Source organism: Phyllobates terribilis, unplaced genomic scaffold (assembly GCF_046119375.1).
Source record: "Phyllobates terribilis strain yellow unplaced genomic scaffold, ASM4611937v1 Scaffold_1__5_contigs__length_1240528914, whole genome shotgun sequence".
NCBI lineage: Eukaryota > Metazoa > Chordata > Amphibia > Anura > Dendrobatidae > Phyllobates > Phyllobates terribilis.
Genome location: NW_027362761.1, coordinates 808,598,634 through 808,616,791, shown reverse-complemented (window position 1 = coordinate 808,616,791; position 18,158 = coordinate 808,598,634). Strand labels below are relative to the sequence as shown.

General features: G+C 39.7%; 1 protein-coding gene across 7 annotated transcripts in view; it reads left to right on the top strand.

Moving 5' to 3' along the window:
- The window catches only part of WDFY3 (WD repeat and FYVE domain containing 3), a 353,725-nt gene that overhangs the window by 160,270 nt on the left and 175,297 nt on the right, over positions 1 to 18,158 (top strand). For all 7 annotated transcript variants that reach the window (XM_073637114.1, XM_073637120.1, XM_073637116.1 and 4 more), the window contains 2 exons: positions 1,931 to 2,123; positions 3,746 to 3,932. In XM_073637114.1, coding sequence (XP_073493215.1) covers positions 1,931 to 2,123; positions 3,746 to 3,932 — 380 coding nt within the window. The remainder of the gene's footprint in view (positions 1 to 1,930; positions 2,124 to 3,745; positions 3,933 to 18,158) is intronic.

Sequence of the window (18,158 nt, the reverse complement as noted above, 5' to 3'; positions counted from 1 at the left end):
AGATTTTTCTGTATTTTCATAACTTTGAAAATTGTACATTCACACTGAAGGCATCAAAACTATGAATTAACACATGTGGAATTATATACTTAACAAAAAAGTGTGAAACAACTGAAATTATGTCTTATATTCTAGGTTCTTCAAAGTAGCCACCTTTTGCTTTGACTGCTTTGCACACTCTTGGCATTCTCTTGATGAGCTTCAAGAGGTAGTCACTGGAAATGGTTTTCACTTCACAGGTGTGCCCTGGCAGGTTTAATAAATGGGATTTCTTGGCTTATTTATGGGGTTGGGACCATCAGTTGTGTTGTGCAGAAGTCAGGTGGATACACAGCTGATAGTCCTACTGAATAGACTGTTAGAATTTGTATTATGGCAAGAAAAAAGTAGCCAAGTAAAGAAAAACGAGTGGCCATCATTACTTTAAGAAATGAAGGTCAGTCAGTCCGAAAAATTGGGCAAACTTTGAAAGTGTCCCCAAGTGCAGCTGCAAAAACCATCAAGCGCTACAAAGAAACTGGCTCACATGAGGACCGCCCCAGGAAAGGAAGACCAAGAGTCACCTCTGCTCCTGAGGATAAGTTTATCCGAGTCACCAGCCTCAGAAATCGCAGGTTAACAGCAGCTCAGATTAGAGAGCTGCTTCTATATATATATACACACATATATATATATATATATCTCCCCTTCGAAAAGTAACATTTTAGTCAATATCTTACGGAGTACAAGAACAATTTCCAAAGATTTAACAAACCTGAGTTTCATAGAAATTTTTAAATATTGTTTGATCCATAACATGAAATTAAGGTTAATAATTAGTGTTGAGCGAGTATGTTCTGTCCGAGTACGCTCGGGCCGAGCTCCGAGTATTTATAGCTGCTCGGTGATGTGCTTGAATCACTCCGGTGTGCATGATTTGCAACTGTTTGGCAGCTTTATTACATGTGAGGAATGTGTAAGAAATAGACATTCCTCCCATGTAATAAAACTGTCAAACAGTCGCAAATCATGCACACTGGAGGGATTCAAGCATATCACGGAGCAGCTATAAATACTCGGTGCTCGGGCCGAGCATACTCTGCGAAAGGGTTAACAGAACATAACCCTCAACACTATTAATAATATAACTTTCAGTACAAAATTATTAGTTTTACTCACATTAGTGTGAGTTAGTTGATGTGAAAATGAATACACCCCTCATCAAAAATTACTACAGCTATTATTTTGTATGACCTCCATGATTTTTAAGGACAGGACAAAGTCTTCTAGGCATGGAATAAACAAGTTGGCGACATATTGCAGCACCTATCTTTTTCCATTCTTCAAGAACGACCTCTTTTACAGCCTGGGTGCTGGATGGACAGTGATGCTCAACTTGTCTCTCCAGAATTCCCCATAGGTGTTCGATTGGGTTCAGATCAGGAGACCTTAGCTAATTTGAATAAAACTGAAGATTTTGTAATGAAAGTTATATTATTAACCTAACTTTTATGTTTTGGGTTTAAAAAATATTCTAAGAAACTCAGTCTCGTCATAATTTTGGAAATTGTTCTCATTCTCAGTGAGATATTAATAAAATCTTACTTTTCAAGGGGTTGTACTCCTTTATGCTGAGCACTGTATTTATGAGAGATTGCTAATCTGATATGTCACAATACTTACTGTCAAGATCACTACAAGTGTCGTTTATGAGTAACAATTTTAAAAATCTATTCGATTGTAATACCTGTAATGACCAACATTAGGTGCAGGCCCAATTTACATGTTCCTATTAACCATAGTTATAATTTATCTATGAATGTTCCATTTTCATTGCACTTTATTTCTGTTCGGTAGTTGATATGGGTACAGCATTTGTTTGTTGCCACATGGTACCTGTATTGTGTACTTTTTTCCTCTTGGACTTAGCATTTGTTCTTCTCTTTTCCAGATTTTAGTGAAGTTGTGTAGCTATGTATCTCCAGCAGAAGAGCTAGCGCAAAAAGATGATCTTCAGCTCCTCTTCAGTGCAATAACATCCTGGTGCCCCCCCTACAACCTTCCATGGAGAAAAAGTGCTGGTGAAGTCTTGATGACTATTTCTCGACATGGACTTAGCTTAAATGTAGTGAAATATATACATGGTAATTAACAGAATCTTCTATGTTGTAATGTACACTACCTTAGGGAAATGACATAATTTAATTATTTTATATTAGTGGCTGTTTATTCCCATACATTTAAGTAGTATTGCATTTTTTACATCTTTAAATTATGCTATTTTCCAGAAAGCATTCTCTTGTAACCCATGCGGTGAAACTGGATGTGGTCACTTCATTATTCTTAGTAGGCTGAGACTTGAGGTCCATTTACACTGCACGATTATCATGGACGAGTGTTGGAAGGCTCATATAACAATAATCCTTCAGTCTATAAACAGGCTGCCAATCACTTGACGCTCATTCGTCGAGAGTATAATAACTTTTGGCTTTGCCCAGAAGATCATCATTCTTGGCAGCATATCATCCTGTGTAAACGGGACTTGCACTGGCATCCCATTGCGCACTGAACGATCAAATACTGATTTTTCAGTGTGCATCTAATGCCGGGTCTGCCTATAAACAGGTTGTTAAAGAATTGCCGACCGGCAAACATGTTGGCGGTCACTTAACACTGCATCGTGGAATATCATAAATATATATTATTTTTTATTATTTTTTTCAAATATGGTTTCTGAACTTGTATATAGCCTTCTGACTCTCACCTGACAGATGACGTTGGGAAAAAGGATCAGGCAACTTAAATTCAAACACCAGATATTATTCTCCAGGGACATAAATCACCTTCAGAGTTGTTTAATGACCACCATAGCCATTAGGTGGCTGTTGGTCGAACAATGGTTTGCTCGGCTGGCAGCCATTTCGGCCCGCTCTACTATACAGAGGAGCGCTCATTCATCTTTGTGTTCCTTATATGTCTCCCATACATATTAGACAGTGGGCCGAACCTGTCAATATCGGCGCGTGCGGACCGCATTAGTCAAATGCTTATGGAATGGGGGGGGATTAAGAGTGGCTTTCTCTCCATTGACAGCATATTTTTTTCTATTAAATAATGAATTTTTAGCGTTGCGTTCTTTAAATAAATGAACTAGTGCTGTATAAAAAAAACAACAAACGCATGAATATTTACACGAAATCTTGTGATGTTTTTTTTTTGAGATGTTTTATTTTTTTTTGCTATAGTCCATGTCTTTGTATAAACCTGGTCACTGTGTAAGAATAGATCTATAATCTTTGTGATCGTGTGATCTAATATCAGATATTGCTTGCTATACGGTGTCTTATGAATATTTTTGATCTGTATATTCTAAATATTTGTTGTGTTTAGTCCATATTACTTGTAATTTAGTACTAAATGAAAAGTGAACACAGATGCCAGCTGCAACCACTGATGATTCAGCCCTGTTGTCATACAATTGGAAGATTTCTTATTGAAGCTTTTTATATACAGGGTAGCTATGAAACGGAGATTTTCATCTGCCTTCATATCCGCCAGTTTCACCAATTCCTTTGTCTTGACTCTTCCTTACTAGAGGGAATGAGTCATCCCTCCGAGGAAAACATGGTCAGCGAACCCAGAGCATCCTGCTATGCAAGAGAAGAAATGACACACGCTTCATTTATTAAGTGTTACTTTTTAAAATAGGTGCTACATGTCTATTTTAGACCTCAATGCTGAATTTACGTCACCTGTCTCCTTACAGAGAAAGAATGCCTGGCCACATGTGTCCAAAACATGCAGCAGTCAAATGATCTGTCCCCGCTGGAAATTGTGGAGATGTTTGCAGGCCTCTCCTGCTTTCTAAAAGACTCCAGTGATGTATCTCAGACACTGCTGGATGACTTCCGAATATGCCAAGGATACGTCTTCCTCTCTGACCTCCTGCTGAGGTAACCCTATCAGCAACGCAACCATATGGTTTCCTGATTATAAATAATTATGCATGTGTATCTCCATCATGACTCTATCTCTATAGAGGTTATTGGATTTCACACAGTGTAGGTTGTTGTTGTTGTTTTTAATGTTAGGATTTTTTTTTTTTTTTTCAGAATAGGTATTGTACCTGTCTCCTGGCACTGTTATGTAGCGACTGTGTTCACTGCTGATTTTAAAAGTTTTGCAAATCCTGACACATAGTATGTACATAGGATATGACATCAATCGTGGGATTGGTAGGGGTGTGAGTGCTGGATCCACCTTTGATTCTGAGATCCAAGGCTTTTCTCTAAAGCCTCTTCTACCAACCAGGGATTGTGCGGAGAATGGCAACGTGACGCCTGTATCTAATCCCAATTTGTTACAATCCATGTATCTAATCCCAGCGTGTCATACAGTCCTCGCATCTAACCCACCGCGTATGATACAGCGAGCAGCACCAACTAACAGAGTCAGCACTGCCGGCCGTCCTCTGTGACGCTGTCCACATGTCAGTACCATTTTCCAGTCACTAATAAAATGGCTTTGCTTTGTGATTCTAAACTTCATCCTCCCTTATCCTTTTTGCAAACACCCAGAAGGAGAGTAGAGGAGCGATGTCACACACATGGACAGATCCCGCCCACTTTTACTGCAGTCGTAATATGAGCTAGCACTACACTTCGTTTTCATGGCAGATTTCAGTAGCTGTGTTATTTTGAGCTGGATAGGTGCATTGAAAAGTATCATCAACTGAAGCCAGTGTTATAAAACAACCCAAAAACATTTAACTCATACATGTCAAACTCTGGTCCGCAGGCCATATCTGGCCCTTAGGGTGATTATATTTGGTCCTCGACACCAGAACCACCTCCTCTATGTGGGGCCATTATTCTATATGGAGGACTATGTGGGGCCCATTATTCTGTGTGGAGGACTATGTAGAGCCCATTATACTGTATGGACGACTAAGAGGGGCCATTATTCTGTATGGAGGACTATGTGGGGGCCATTATTCTGCATGGAGGGAGGACTATGTGCGGCCATTATTCTGTATGAAGGACTATGTGGGGCCCATTATTCTGTATGGAGGACTAAGTGGGGCCCATTATTCTGCATGGGGGGAGTACTATGTGGGGCCCATTATTCTGTATGGAGGACTATGTGGAGCCCATTATTCTGTATGGAGGACTATGTGGGGACATTATTCTGTATGGAGGACTATGTGGGGACATTATTCTGTATGGGGGACTATGTGGGGCTCATTATACTGTGTGGAGGGCTGTGTGGGGCCCATTATACTGTGTGGAGGGCTGTGTGGGACCCATTATACTGTGTAAGGCCAATTATTCTGAATTGAGGACTATTTGGGGCCCATTATACTGTGTGGAGGGCTGTGTGGGGATCACAGTTGAGCATCATACTGTGTTGGAGTCCCATGCTTTGCCAGGGAAGTTGAGGGGGGGTACAGTAGGGTCATCATACAATACGTGTGGAGGGATCATACTGTGTTTGGGGGCACTTTTGTTGGTATCATACTTTATGGGGACAATGAAAGGGCAATCTAGGGGCTTCAATAAGAGGAAAATTAGTCTAAGAGCTGCAAAGTTGTGAGATATGCTCCTCTGTGACCCCACTGAATATTAAGGTTTTTTCTTTATTTTAATATCAAGGTTGGCCAGCGACTTTGTCTATCCCTGCACTGAAGGGTAGCTTTTTGGGCCACCTTGTACGGGTTATATCCTAATGTATAGCTTATGTTCCATGTTTTACTAAATATATAATATATATATAACTAATGTTGCATGTTTATGCATTGATTACACTACTGAAGTTTCTACACATGCTTGCTCACTCCACAGGGGCATGTATGGTGATTATTCTGTATCGAGGACTATGTGGGGCCCATTATTCTGTATGGAGGACTATGTCGGGCCCATTATTCTGTATACTGGTTGGCCCGCGACTTTGCCCAAGTTTTTTATTTTGGCCCACTGTGTGTTTATTTCAGTTTTACATCCCTGATTTCACTAATCTAGTGTCTATCAGTTTCAGGAATTAGTTTAGGTCTTAATGGGATTGTGTCCTCAGATGATGACCTACTGTTAAAAACTTTTAATTCTAAATATGTTTGGTGATTTTCCTTTTTATTTTTCTTGTCCTCTGTATCTATCTTTCAAAAAATTTTTTGGGGAAATCTTGCTGTTTTCACTTTGGCCAATGACCCTAATATTGGACTCTTACTTCCTGTAAATAGCGATCATTTTTTCAGTAGTCATCTCATTATTCTCACAGGCTCAATTGCAATGTATAAACTATGATACATCTACAGTACAGACCAAAAGTTTGGACACACCTTCTCATTTAAAGATTTTTCTGTATTTTCATGACTTTGAAAATTGCACATTCACACTGAAGGCATCAAAACTATGAATTAACACATGTGGAATTATATACTTAACAAAAAAGTGTGAAACAACTGAAAATATGTCTTATATTCTAGGTTCTTCAAAGTAGCCACCTTTTGCTTTGATGACTGCTTTGCACACTCTTGGCATTCTCTTGATGAGCTTCAAGAGGTAGTCACTGGAAATGGTTTTCCAACATTCTTGAAGGAGTTCCCAGAGATGCTTAGCACTTGTTGGCCCTTTTGCCTTCACTCTGCGGTCCAGCTCACCCCAAACCATCTTAATTTGGTTCAGGTCTGGTGACTGTGGAGGCCAGGTCATCTGGCGTAGCACCTCATCACTCTCCTTCTTGGTCAAATAGCCCTTACACAGCCTGGAGGTGTGTTTGGGGTCATTGTCCTGTTGAAAAATAAATGATGGTCCAACTAAACGCAAACCGGATGGAATAGCATGCCGCTGCAAGATGCTATGGTAGCCATGCTGGTTCAGTATGCCTTCAATTTTGAATAAATCCCCAACAGTGACACCAGCAAACCACCCCCACACCATCACACCTCCTCCTCCATGCTTCACGGTGGGAACCAGGCATGTAGAGTCCATCCGTTCACCTTTTCTGCGTCGCACAAAGACACGGTGGTTGAAACCAAAGATCTCAAATTTGGACTCATCAGACCAAAGCACAGATTTCCACTGGTCTAATGTCCATTAATTGTGTTCTTTAGCCCAAACAAGTCTCTTCTGCTTGTTGCCTGTCCTTAGCAGTGGTTTCCTAGCAGCTATTTTACCATGAAGGCCTGCTGCACAAAGTCTCCTCTTAACAGTTGTTGTCGAGTTGTGTCTGCTGCTAGAACTCTGTGTGGCATTGACCTGGTCTCTAATCTGAGCTGCTTGTTAACCTGCGATTTGTGAGGCTGGTGACTCGGATAAACTTATCCTCAGAAGCAGAGGTGACTCTTGGTCTTCCTTTCCTGGGGCGGTCCTCATGTGAGCCAGTTTCTTTGTAGCGCTTGATGGTTTTTGCAACTGCACTTGGGGACACTTTCAAAGTTTTCCCAATTTTTCGGACTGACTGACCTTCATTTCTTAAAGTAATGATGACCACTCGTTTTTCTTTACTTAGCTGCTTTTTCTTGCCATAGTACAAATTCTAACAGTCTATTCAGTAGGACTATCAGCTGTGTATCCACCTGACTTCTGCACAACACAACTGATGGTCCCAACCCCATTTATAAGGCAAGAAATCCCACTTATTAAACCTGACAGGGCACACCTGTGAAGTGAAAACCATTTCCGGTGACTAACTCTTGAAGCTCATCAAGAGAATGCCAAGAGTGTGCAAAGCAGTCATCAAAGCAAAAGGTGGCTACTTTGAAGAACCTAGAATATAAGACATATTTTCAGTTGTTTCACACTTTTTTGTTAAGTATATAATTCCACATGTGTTAATTCATAGTTTTGATGCCTTCAGTGTGAATGTACAATTTTCAAAGTCATGAAAATACAGAAAAATATTTAAATGAGAAGGTGTGTCCAAACTTTAGGTCTGTACTGTATATAGATAACACTAGAGCCACCATTCACAAAAGGTGATGCCACAGCTCACCACATCCTCCACCTCCCAGGACAATGACCCCTGCACAGATCACAGAGCATGCCTAGGAAATGCTCCTCACAGAAGCTAATGAGCATCTCCAGACACAAGGAGCTGTTAAAGTTATTTCTGAGTGTTGTTAAATGATGATGCCCGGATGAAAATAAAATAATGTAATTTGAAATGCATAAATGCATTTGCCCAGACTCTGAAAAAAAATTAACATGCTTTTAATAAACACCAAGTACATTACTTAATTTTCAACACTTCGCTGATCTCTGTACTTACTACTGTTTGGAGAGGTATATGAGCGCTGCAGACAATCACTGAACGTAATAAAGACATATTGGTCAGCACTGTATATGGCATGTCTGCTATTTATGAGCATAAGGAAGCTGATTTGCCCTATGACCTGCCCTCTGTATTACAGCAATAAGCTGCCACCTACCCTTTTTTTGGGGGGGCGGGGGGGACTTGTCGTTTACTAGGATCAGGGTAGATTTTCTTTTTTCCCTACTGGAAATAGCAAGCACAGATCTTGAAACTCGCATATGGTACTGGTGAAGATGCCCTTAAATAAGGTAAATTTGTCTGACTCAATTTACAGTAGTTTTTGTTCTAATATTTCCTTATGCCATTGGGAAAAAAAAAGATAAGCTGAGTGATGATAATAATACCTGATGGCCATTATTTAGTAAGTAATTGGTAGCAATCTTCTGACTTTGGTTGGAAAGACCTAATCCGCTTTCCTACAGCTGTAGATCCAAATGTCCCCAGGTTTTACTGCACTGATAATGTCGGTGCACACAGGACGCTGCTTCCTCCAATTGTTCCCAATGTTCTCTTTATCTGAACACTGCAGTAACCAGATTGCAGCTGCAATTATACTCTGAGAAAAGCCGCTTATCGCAGAGGTGCTTGATGCTTCACACTCTGAAACACAAGCCCGGTGAACGAGTGGACAGATATATAGAAAGTTCAAAGAAGCAGAAACCAAAGCACAAGCATCACTCTGCTATTACCAATAATATCTATACGGAAGATGGACATTTCTCAGCGTGGCTGGCTGGCAGCTCCTTACGTGCACTGAATGTAACTCCTACTCTTATGTTCTTGAGCTGGGAAGACTCTGCCATTTTATAGACAGAAGCCATTCTTGACGACAAACATGGTCTTAAAGTGATGTCAATCAGCCCGAGGAGTCAATGAAAGCTTGAATATCTTACATCCTGAAAGAAAATAAAAATAAGCATGCAACCAGGAACATAGCTATAGGCAAAAGAGCCTAGATGCCTTATGAGCTCCAAAAGATTTTTCTGTCCTATAAATGGCACCAGTATTTAAAATGGCACATCACCTTTCAGATAATAGGCCTTTCACAGCTTTAAAGGGAACCTCTCGGCATGAAAGTGCAGTGCAATCTGCAGGCATCATGTTATAGAGCAGGGGGAGCGGAGCAGATGGATATATAGTTTTGTGAGTAATGATTCAGAATAACCTGTGTTTTTATCATTCTGGGATTTTCCGTCCGGTCAGTCCGCCCACTGGACTGAAAATCCCAGAAAAGCAGAGGTTTAAATGATAAAAACACAGGTTGTACTGAAGCTTTTCTAACAAAACTACCGTATATATCAATCTACTCCTCTCCGCCTGTCCTATAACATGATTAGATTGTATTTTCATGGTAGAAGGCTCCCTTTAACACTGCAGTCTAGGAACGTCAATGTTTTCCTCTGGATACTATATGTGTGCCCTTTATTTCATTTTCATTGACTTTCCATTCCATTGTATCAAGTGAAAATAATACATATGGCATGTTTATATGGTAAAATATATTTAATGGTGCCTGAAAGTTTGTGAACCCTTGAAAATTTTCAATTTTTTCCCATAAATTTGACCTCAAAATACATCATATTTTCACACAAGTTCCAAAAGCAGATAAAAAGAACCAAATTAAACAAAAGGCTCAAAAATATTAAACTTTATGATTTTTTCATTGAGGAAAATGGTCCAATATTGCATGTATGTGAATGTCGAAAGAATTTCAACCTCTGCTTTAAGTATCTGGTGTCATTTTGAATTAGTTCTGAGCAATGACAGATTAAAAGTAATCAGCGCCTTGTGCAGTTCTATGTGGCCCCTTCAGTCACCTGATTTATTATGTGACATGTCACATGACAATAGGGGGTGGGGGGTTCATGGGATGAACACACAGGTGCTCTGGTGCATATTTGCATTTTTGGAGAGGAAAGGAAGCAGAGTGGTGTGCATAGTGTCAGATTCTTTCCCTTATGTAAACTGATAAGCCAGCACTGTGCCCCCCCCCCCCCCATTAACTAGAACTAGCCATTTTTTCCCTGCCCAATAAAAATTTAAATTAGCCGCTGTGCCTCCCCCCCAATTCATTGCAAAACCCTGTCCTGTGTCGCCCCCCCCCTACAATTACGCTTCTTCTTTCCAATTCGTTATAATTAAATGTCCTCTCCCCCCAATTCATTAAAACTACATGTCCTCTCACCCCCCAATTAATTATAATGGTATGATCTGTCTCTCACCCCAATCGTGCTTTCCATGACTTTATTAATAAAAATAAGATAAAAAATAAATCACCTATCTCTCCAGACAATCCTCCTGGTGCCTTTTCCCTCAGAGTTCTTTAAACCCTTCACGACCTTGGGATTTTCCTTTTTTGTTTTTTGCTCCCCTTCTTCCCACAGCCATAACTTTTTTTATTTTTCCACCAATATAGCCATGTGAGGGCTTGTTTTTTGCGGGATGAGTTGTAGTTTGGAACAACACCATTGATTTTACCATATAGTGTACTGGAAAATGGGGAAAAAAATTCCAAGTGTGGTGAAATTGCAAAAAAGTGTAAAAACACAATTGTGTTTTTTTTTTTTCATACCATGTTCACTAAATGCTAAAACCGACCTGCCATAATTATTTTCCAGGTCATTACGAGTTTGCAGATACCAAACATGTATAGGTTCTTTTTTTATTTATGCAGTGAAAAAAAATTAAAAATTTTGTAATAAAAAAAAAATGGCGCCATTTTCCGAGACCCATAGTATCTCCATTTTTAGAGATCTGGGACTGGGTGAGAGCTTGTTTTTTGTGCGCCGAGCTGATGTTTTTATTGATACCATTTTGGACTAGATATGAAATTTTGATCGCCCGTTATTGCATTTTATTGCAATGTTGTAGCAGCAAAAAAAACGTAATTCTGGCGTTTTGATTTTTTTTTCTTGTTATGCCGTTTACCAATCGGATTAATTCTTTTTATATTTTGATAGATTAGGAGTTTCTGAGCACAGAAATACTGTCAGATTGTCTGATCGCTTGTGCTACACATAGCAGGGCTTCAGGGTTGCTTTGGTGCTAGTAAAGTGGGAGATTTGTACAAGGTAAATGGAATTTTGAATAAGGAAGGCTATCACTCCATTTTATAACGCCATGCCATACCCTGTGGACAGCGCTTGATTGGAGCCAATTTCATCCTACAACAGGACAATGACCCAAAGCACACCTCCAAATTATACATGAACTATTTAGGGAAGAAGCAGGCAGCTGGTATTCTATCTGTAATGGAGTGGCCAGCGCAGTCACCAGATCTCAACCCCATTGAGCTGTTGTGGGAGCAGCTTGACCGTATTGTACGAAAAAAGTGCCCATCAAGCCCATCCAACTTGTGGGAGGGGCTTCAGGAAGCATGGAGGGAAATTTCTCAAGATTACCTCAGCAAATTAACAGCTAGAATGCCAAAGGTCTGCAATGCTGGAATTGCTGCAAAGGAGCATTCTTTAACGAAAGCAAAGTTTGAAGGAGAAAATTATTCTAATAAAAATCATTATTTCTAACCTTGTCAATGTCTGGACTATATTTTCTATTCATTTTGCAACTCATTTGATAAATAAAAGTATGAGGTTTCATGAAAAACACAAAATTGTCTGGGTGACCCCAAACTTTTGAACGGTAGTGTATTCCTACCTACAAGACCGCTTCAGCTCTATTTTTGTGGGTTTTCTCCAGTGAATGGTCTGCTTCAGGTCCTTCCACAAATTTTCTATAGGACTAAGGTCACGACTTTGGCTTGGCCATTCCAAAACTTTAAACTTTTATTCTTTTTTTAACCATTTTTTTGTTCAACGACTCATGTGCTTTGGTTCGTTGTCTTGCTGCATGATCCAAGTTCTCTTGAAATTCAGTTCATTGACGAATGTCCTGACATTTTTCTTTTAAAATTTTCTTGTTTAATTCAGAATTGTTCTATCAGTAATGGCAAGCTGCCGTGATCCAGATGCAGCAAATCATTTGTAAACCATGAAATTACCACCTCCGTGTTTCACAGATGGTATGAGGTTTTCTAATGCTGTAATGCAGTAGTTTGCGGACTCCAAACAAAACACTTTTCATTTAACCCCTTAACGATCGCTGATGCATATTAAAACGGAGGTCGTTAAGGGGCTTTATTCCCTCAAAGCCGTTTTATAACTGAAATCGGGAATAGTGTCTCCCCGAAGCGGCAAATCCTGTGAGTGTCAGTATAAAAAACTAATAAAAACGCCAAAAATGTCACTTTTTCATCATACTGACTCACAAAGTGAATAAAAAGCAATCAAAAAGTCATATGTAAAAAAAAAATGGTGTAAATTAAAACATCAAACTGTCCCGCAAAAAACAAGCCCTAATATGGCTCATTCGGCAAAAAAAATAAAAGTTACAGCTCACAGAATATGGCGATGCAAAAACAAATTCATTTTTGTAAAACATTGTTTTTAGTCTGTAAAAATAGCAAAACATAAAAAAACAATATAAGGCTGTGTGCCCATTATGCGTTTTTCAAGCGTTTTTGACACGGAATTTCCGCAGAGAAAACGCTTAAACGCTTGGTAATACATGCCCCATGGTCCCCAATGATAATCCGCATGTGCTGTGCACATGCTGCGGAAATTTCCGCTGCGGATTATCATTGTGGAAAAATCCGCAGCATGTCCATTATCTTTGCGGAAACGCAGTGTTTTCGCCGCCATTGACGTGCATTGAATCGCTTAATATCCGCATGACTACATGTGCACATGCGGATATTCTGCGATTAAGTGTGCGGATGGTACCCGGGTCTGGAGAAGAGGAGACTCTCATCCAGACACATGTACCATAGTACCTGTAAAAAAAAAAGAATTTAAAATAAAAAAAAAAAAACACATTATACTCACCTTCTGATGGCCCCCGGTCTCCTGTACAGTGCGTCCTGGCTCCCTGGTGGCTCCCAATGGTGTAAAAGGGCCTTCCATGACGTCATTTAGTCATGTGACACTTCACTCGACCGCCGATGTCAGCACGACTAAATGACGTCATGTAAGATCCTTTTACACCACCGCGAGCCACCGGGGAGCAAGGACGCACCGGAAAGAAGACCGCGGGCCATCAGAAGGTGAGTATAATGGGTTTTTTATTTTTTACCTTTTTTATTCTTTTTTTAACTATTAACTTGGTCACACTATATATATCCATGCCGGTTGCATGGATTTATATAGTGTGACCAAGTTTAGCGATGCTAAAATCGCTTGGAAAAGCGCTTGATAACCCGCATGCGAAAATGCATGCACAAACGCTTGACAGACACTTCTACCGGGCAGGAAAAATGCATGTAAAATCCGCAGCATTTCTGCATCATGGGCACTTATCTGTAATCTGTTATCGCTGTCATCGTACTGACCCGACGGACAAATCGGTCTTATCACTTTTACCACACAGTGAACGGCGCAAAATATAAAAAATAAAACCAATAGCTGAATTACTGGTTTTTATTCATTCTGTGTCTGACATCTGAATAAAAAGCGATCAAAAAATATGTACCCCAAAATGGTACCAAAAAAATCTGTAACTTGTCCTGCAAAAAATAAGCCTCATACAGCTCTGTTCGCCAAAAAATAAAAAAAGTTACAGCTCTTAGAATATGACGATGATAAAAATGTACTTTTTATAAAATAAGTATTTTTAAGCTTAGTGCCCACGATGCAGAATTGAAGCAGAAATTTTCCTGAGCCCCACAAGAATTGGTCATGTCCGTATTTTTTCTGGGAGTAAAATCTGCGCAGAAAAAATACGGACCATTTGCACAGAACTTGCAGAATGTCATAGGAAGTCATGGGATAAGGTATGCAATGCGTTTCTGGAGCGTTTACGCGCTGCAAATACGCACCAAAATACGCACCAAAAACACATCGTGGGCACACAGCCTTACTGTGTGACAGCATCAAAACCTAAAAAAAATCCATATAAATCTGGTATCGCTGTAATCGCACTGACTCGAAGAATAAATTTGTCTTATCACTTGTACCATACGGAAAAGGTACTGCTGTCTATATGTTCATTCTACCGCCCAAAAATATAAATAATTCTCGGCTGACATTTATCCTGCGCTCTCCGCTGAGCGCTTACATCAGGGTTTTCATGTAAATTCCCCAAACCCGCGATTCAGACAAAACCCCCGACGAAACCACTCACTTGGGAGACAGATGGAGTCACTTTTGACTGGTTTCTGTTCCGGCAGTGTCTCATCATTTTAGGCGTCTTTTTAGTGCACGAGTGTGGGCGACCACAGATCTGTGCATGCCTAAAAAGATGGATTCCACTGGAGCAGATGCCAAACTAAGTCCAAAGTGTCTCCATCTACCTCATTATGGTTGGTGGTTCTGTCAGGGGTTTCGTCTGAATCGCAGTTTTGTGGAATTTACACGGAATACCTGTCCTAAGTGTTCAACATACAACACAAGAAGGTGATCAGCTGTATCCTGGAAGCGATTGAAAATACTATGTGCCCCAAAATGTTACCAATAAAAACCCCTAATTTATCCCCACAAAACCAGCCCCCTCTCAGATCTGTCACTGGAACTATAGGGGGTTCCCATATTACTGGTAGAGCTAAGACTCTGGAAAAGTGACATAGCTTTCATCCCTTCAAATAAAATCCACTGAATTCGGCGCTCCCAAATCCAAATGTCCCCCTCCTTCTGAGCCCCAATGTGCCTCAACCGCGGTAAGCGGCCACATGTTTGGCATTATTGTAGTTGAGAAAGAGCACTTAACAATTTACGAGTTGCATATCGCCAGTTGTACAAGTTGGGTATAATGTATGGGGGCGCTACAATATATGGGGACACTAGACTGTGTGGGGGCACAATATATGGGAACTAAACTGGCATATTTGCAATTCTCCAGAATAAAGCCTCGTGTGGATGTTACAAAATAGTCACTGCAGCCGTAAATGAATTCATTGAGAGATGCAATTTCTAAAATGGGGTCACTTTTTGTTTTTTTTCTGCTGTTCTAGTAATTCTAGTTCTTACACAGTACATCTGGGTAAGGTATGCTCCTGGACTGCTATTTCTGCAACCCTTACAGCTGTAAATGTAAAATTTCAAATTGTGGTTAGTGTTCGATATGTTACATTATAAGGTGGGCTATACGTTTTCCCATGTTATATTACCCTATAGTAGGCCAGTGTATTACATAGGGAGTGACGCAGAATTTTTGTGATGCTCCATTTTCAGTGATTTGATTTAGTATCTTTATGTAAAAACTGTATTAATGCTACTAGGGCTGTAAGTACTTTTCTTGCTCACCAAAAGTGATTGACACTTTTCCTTAGAGATAAAACTAAAAAAAAAGTAACCCTATCAATCAGGGGGAAACCGCATTCACAGGCTTTCTCGAATTTAAGAATTGGAAGCTATAAGCCGCCAACAGGCAACAATACTACTGAAAACAAATATATATAAAAGGAAGGCAGCACTCCAATTTTAAAACAGTGGACTTTATTAAGCCGTTTGGGCTTAATAAAGTCCACTTTTTTCAAAACGTCTTTGATATTGGAGTGCTCCCTTCCTTCTACAACCCCTGGCAAAAATTATGGAATCACCGGACTCGGAGGATGTTCATTCAGTTGTTTAATGTTGTTGAAAAAAAGCAGATCACAGACATGGCACAAAACTAAAGTCATTTCAAATGGCAACTTTATGGCTTTAAGAAACACTAAAATAAATCAAGAAAAAAAATGTGGTCCTCGGTAAGGGTAATTTTTTTCAGACCAAGCATAGGGAAAAAATTATGGAATCACTCAATTCTGAGGAAAAAATTATAGAATCATGAAAAACAAACACACAAAAGAACGCTCTAATACATCACTAGTATTTTGTTGCACCACCTCTGGCTTTAATAACAGCTTGCAGTCTCTGAGGCATGGACTTAATGAGTGACAAACAGTACTCTTCATCAATCTGGCTCCAACTTTCTCTGATTGCTGTTGCCAGATCAGCTTTGCAGGTTGAAGCCTTGTCATGGACCATTTTCTTCAACATCCACCAAAGATTTTCAATTGGATTGAGATCAGGACTATTAGCAAGCCATGACATTGACCTTATGTGTCTTCTTTCAAGGAATGTTTTCACAGTTTTTGCTCTATGACAGGATGCATTATCATCTTGAAAAATGATGTCATCATCCCCAAACATGCTTTCAATTGATGGGATAAGAAAACTGTCCAAAATATCAGTTTAAACTTTGGCATTTATTGAAGATGTAATGACAGCCATCTCCCCAGTGCCTTTACCTGACATGGTGCCCCATATCATCAATGACTGGAAATTTGCATGTTCTCTTCATGCAGTCATCTTTATAAATCTCATTGGAACGGCACCAAACAAAAGTTCCAGCATCATCACCTTGCCCAATGCAGATTCGCGATTCATCACTGAATATGATCTATCATCTAGTCATCCACAGTCCACGATTGCTTTTCCTTAGCCCTTTGTAACCTTGTTTTTTTCTGTTTAGGTGTTAATGATGGCTTATGTTTAGCCTTCTGTATGTAAATCCCTTTTCCTTTAGGCGGTTTCTTACAGTTCGGTCACAGACATTGTCTCCAGTTTCCTCCCATTCGTTCCTCATTTGTTTTGTTGTGCATTTCCTGTTTTGTAGACATATTGCTTTAAGTTTCCGGTCTTTACGCTTTGATCTCTTACCTTGGTCTACCAGTATGTTTGCCTTTAACAACCTTCCCATGTTGTTTGTATTTGGTCCAGATTTTAGACACAGCTGTTTGTGAGCAACCAACATCTTTTGCAACACTGCCTGATTATTTACCTTCTTTTAAGAGTTTGATAATCCTCTCCTTTGTTTCAATTGTCATCTCTCCTGTTGGAGCCATGATTCATATCAGTCCACTTGGTGCAACAGCTCTCCAAGGTGTGATCACTCCTTTTTAGATGCAGACTAACGAGCAGATCTAATTTGATGCAAGTGTTAGTTTTGGAAATGAAAATTTACAGGGTGATTCCATAATTATTTCCTCAGAATTGAGTGATTCCATATTTTTTTTCCCTCTGCTTGGTCTGAAAAAAATTACCCTTACTGCATACCACATTTTTTTCTTGATTTCTTTTAGTGTTTCTTAAAGCCATAAAGTTGCCATTTGAAATGACTTTAGTTATGTGCCTTGTCTGTGATCTGTTTTTTTTCAACAACATTAAACAACTGAATGAACATCCAACGAGCCCGGTGATTCCATAATTTTTGCCAGGGGTTGTATATCTACTAGTATGTAACAATTTGGACAAATTGCTTAGAGGCCTGGCATCCACTGTGAGTATTAGTTAAATGGTGGTGTTCCAAAACATTCTTATATACACACGTGGTCAAAATTGTTGGTCCCCCTCATTTAATGAAAGAAAAACCCACAATGGTCACAGAAATAACTTGAATCTGAAAATGAGCAAATGAAAGTCAGACATTGCTATTTAACCCTGCTTCCACAGAATTTAAAAAAAAATTAAACTCATGAAATAGGCCTGGACAGAAATGATGGTGCCCCTGAAAATAATGTGACAAAAGAGACATGTTAAATCAAGTTGTGTCCACTAGTTAGCATCACAGGTGTCTACAATCTTTTAATCAGTCAGTGGCCTGTATATAGGGCTACAGATACTCACTGTGCTGTTTGGTGACATGGTGTGTACCACACTCAACATGGACCAGAGGAAGCAAAGGAAAGAGATGTCTCAGGAGATTAGAAAGAAAATTATAGACAAGCATGTTAAAGGTAAAGGTTATAAGACCATCTCCAGGCAGCTTGATGTTCCTGTGACTACAGTTGCACATATTCAGAAATGTAAGCTCCATGGGACTGTAGCCAACCTCCCTGG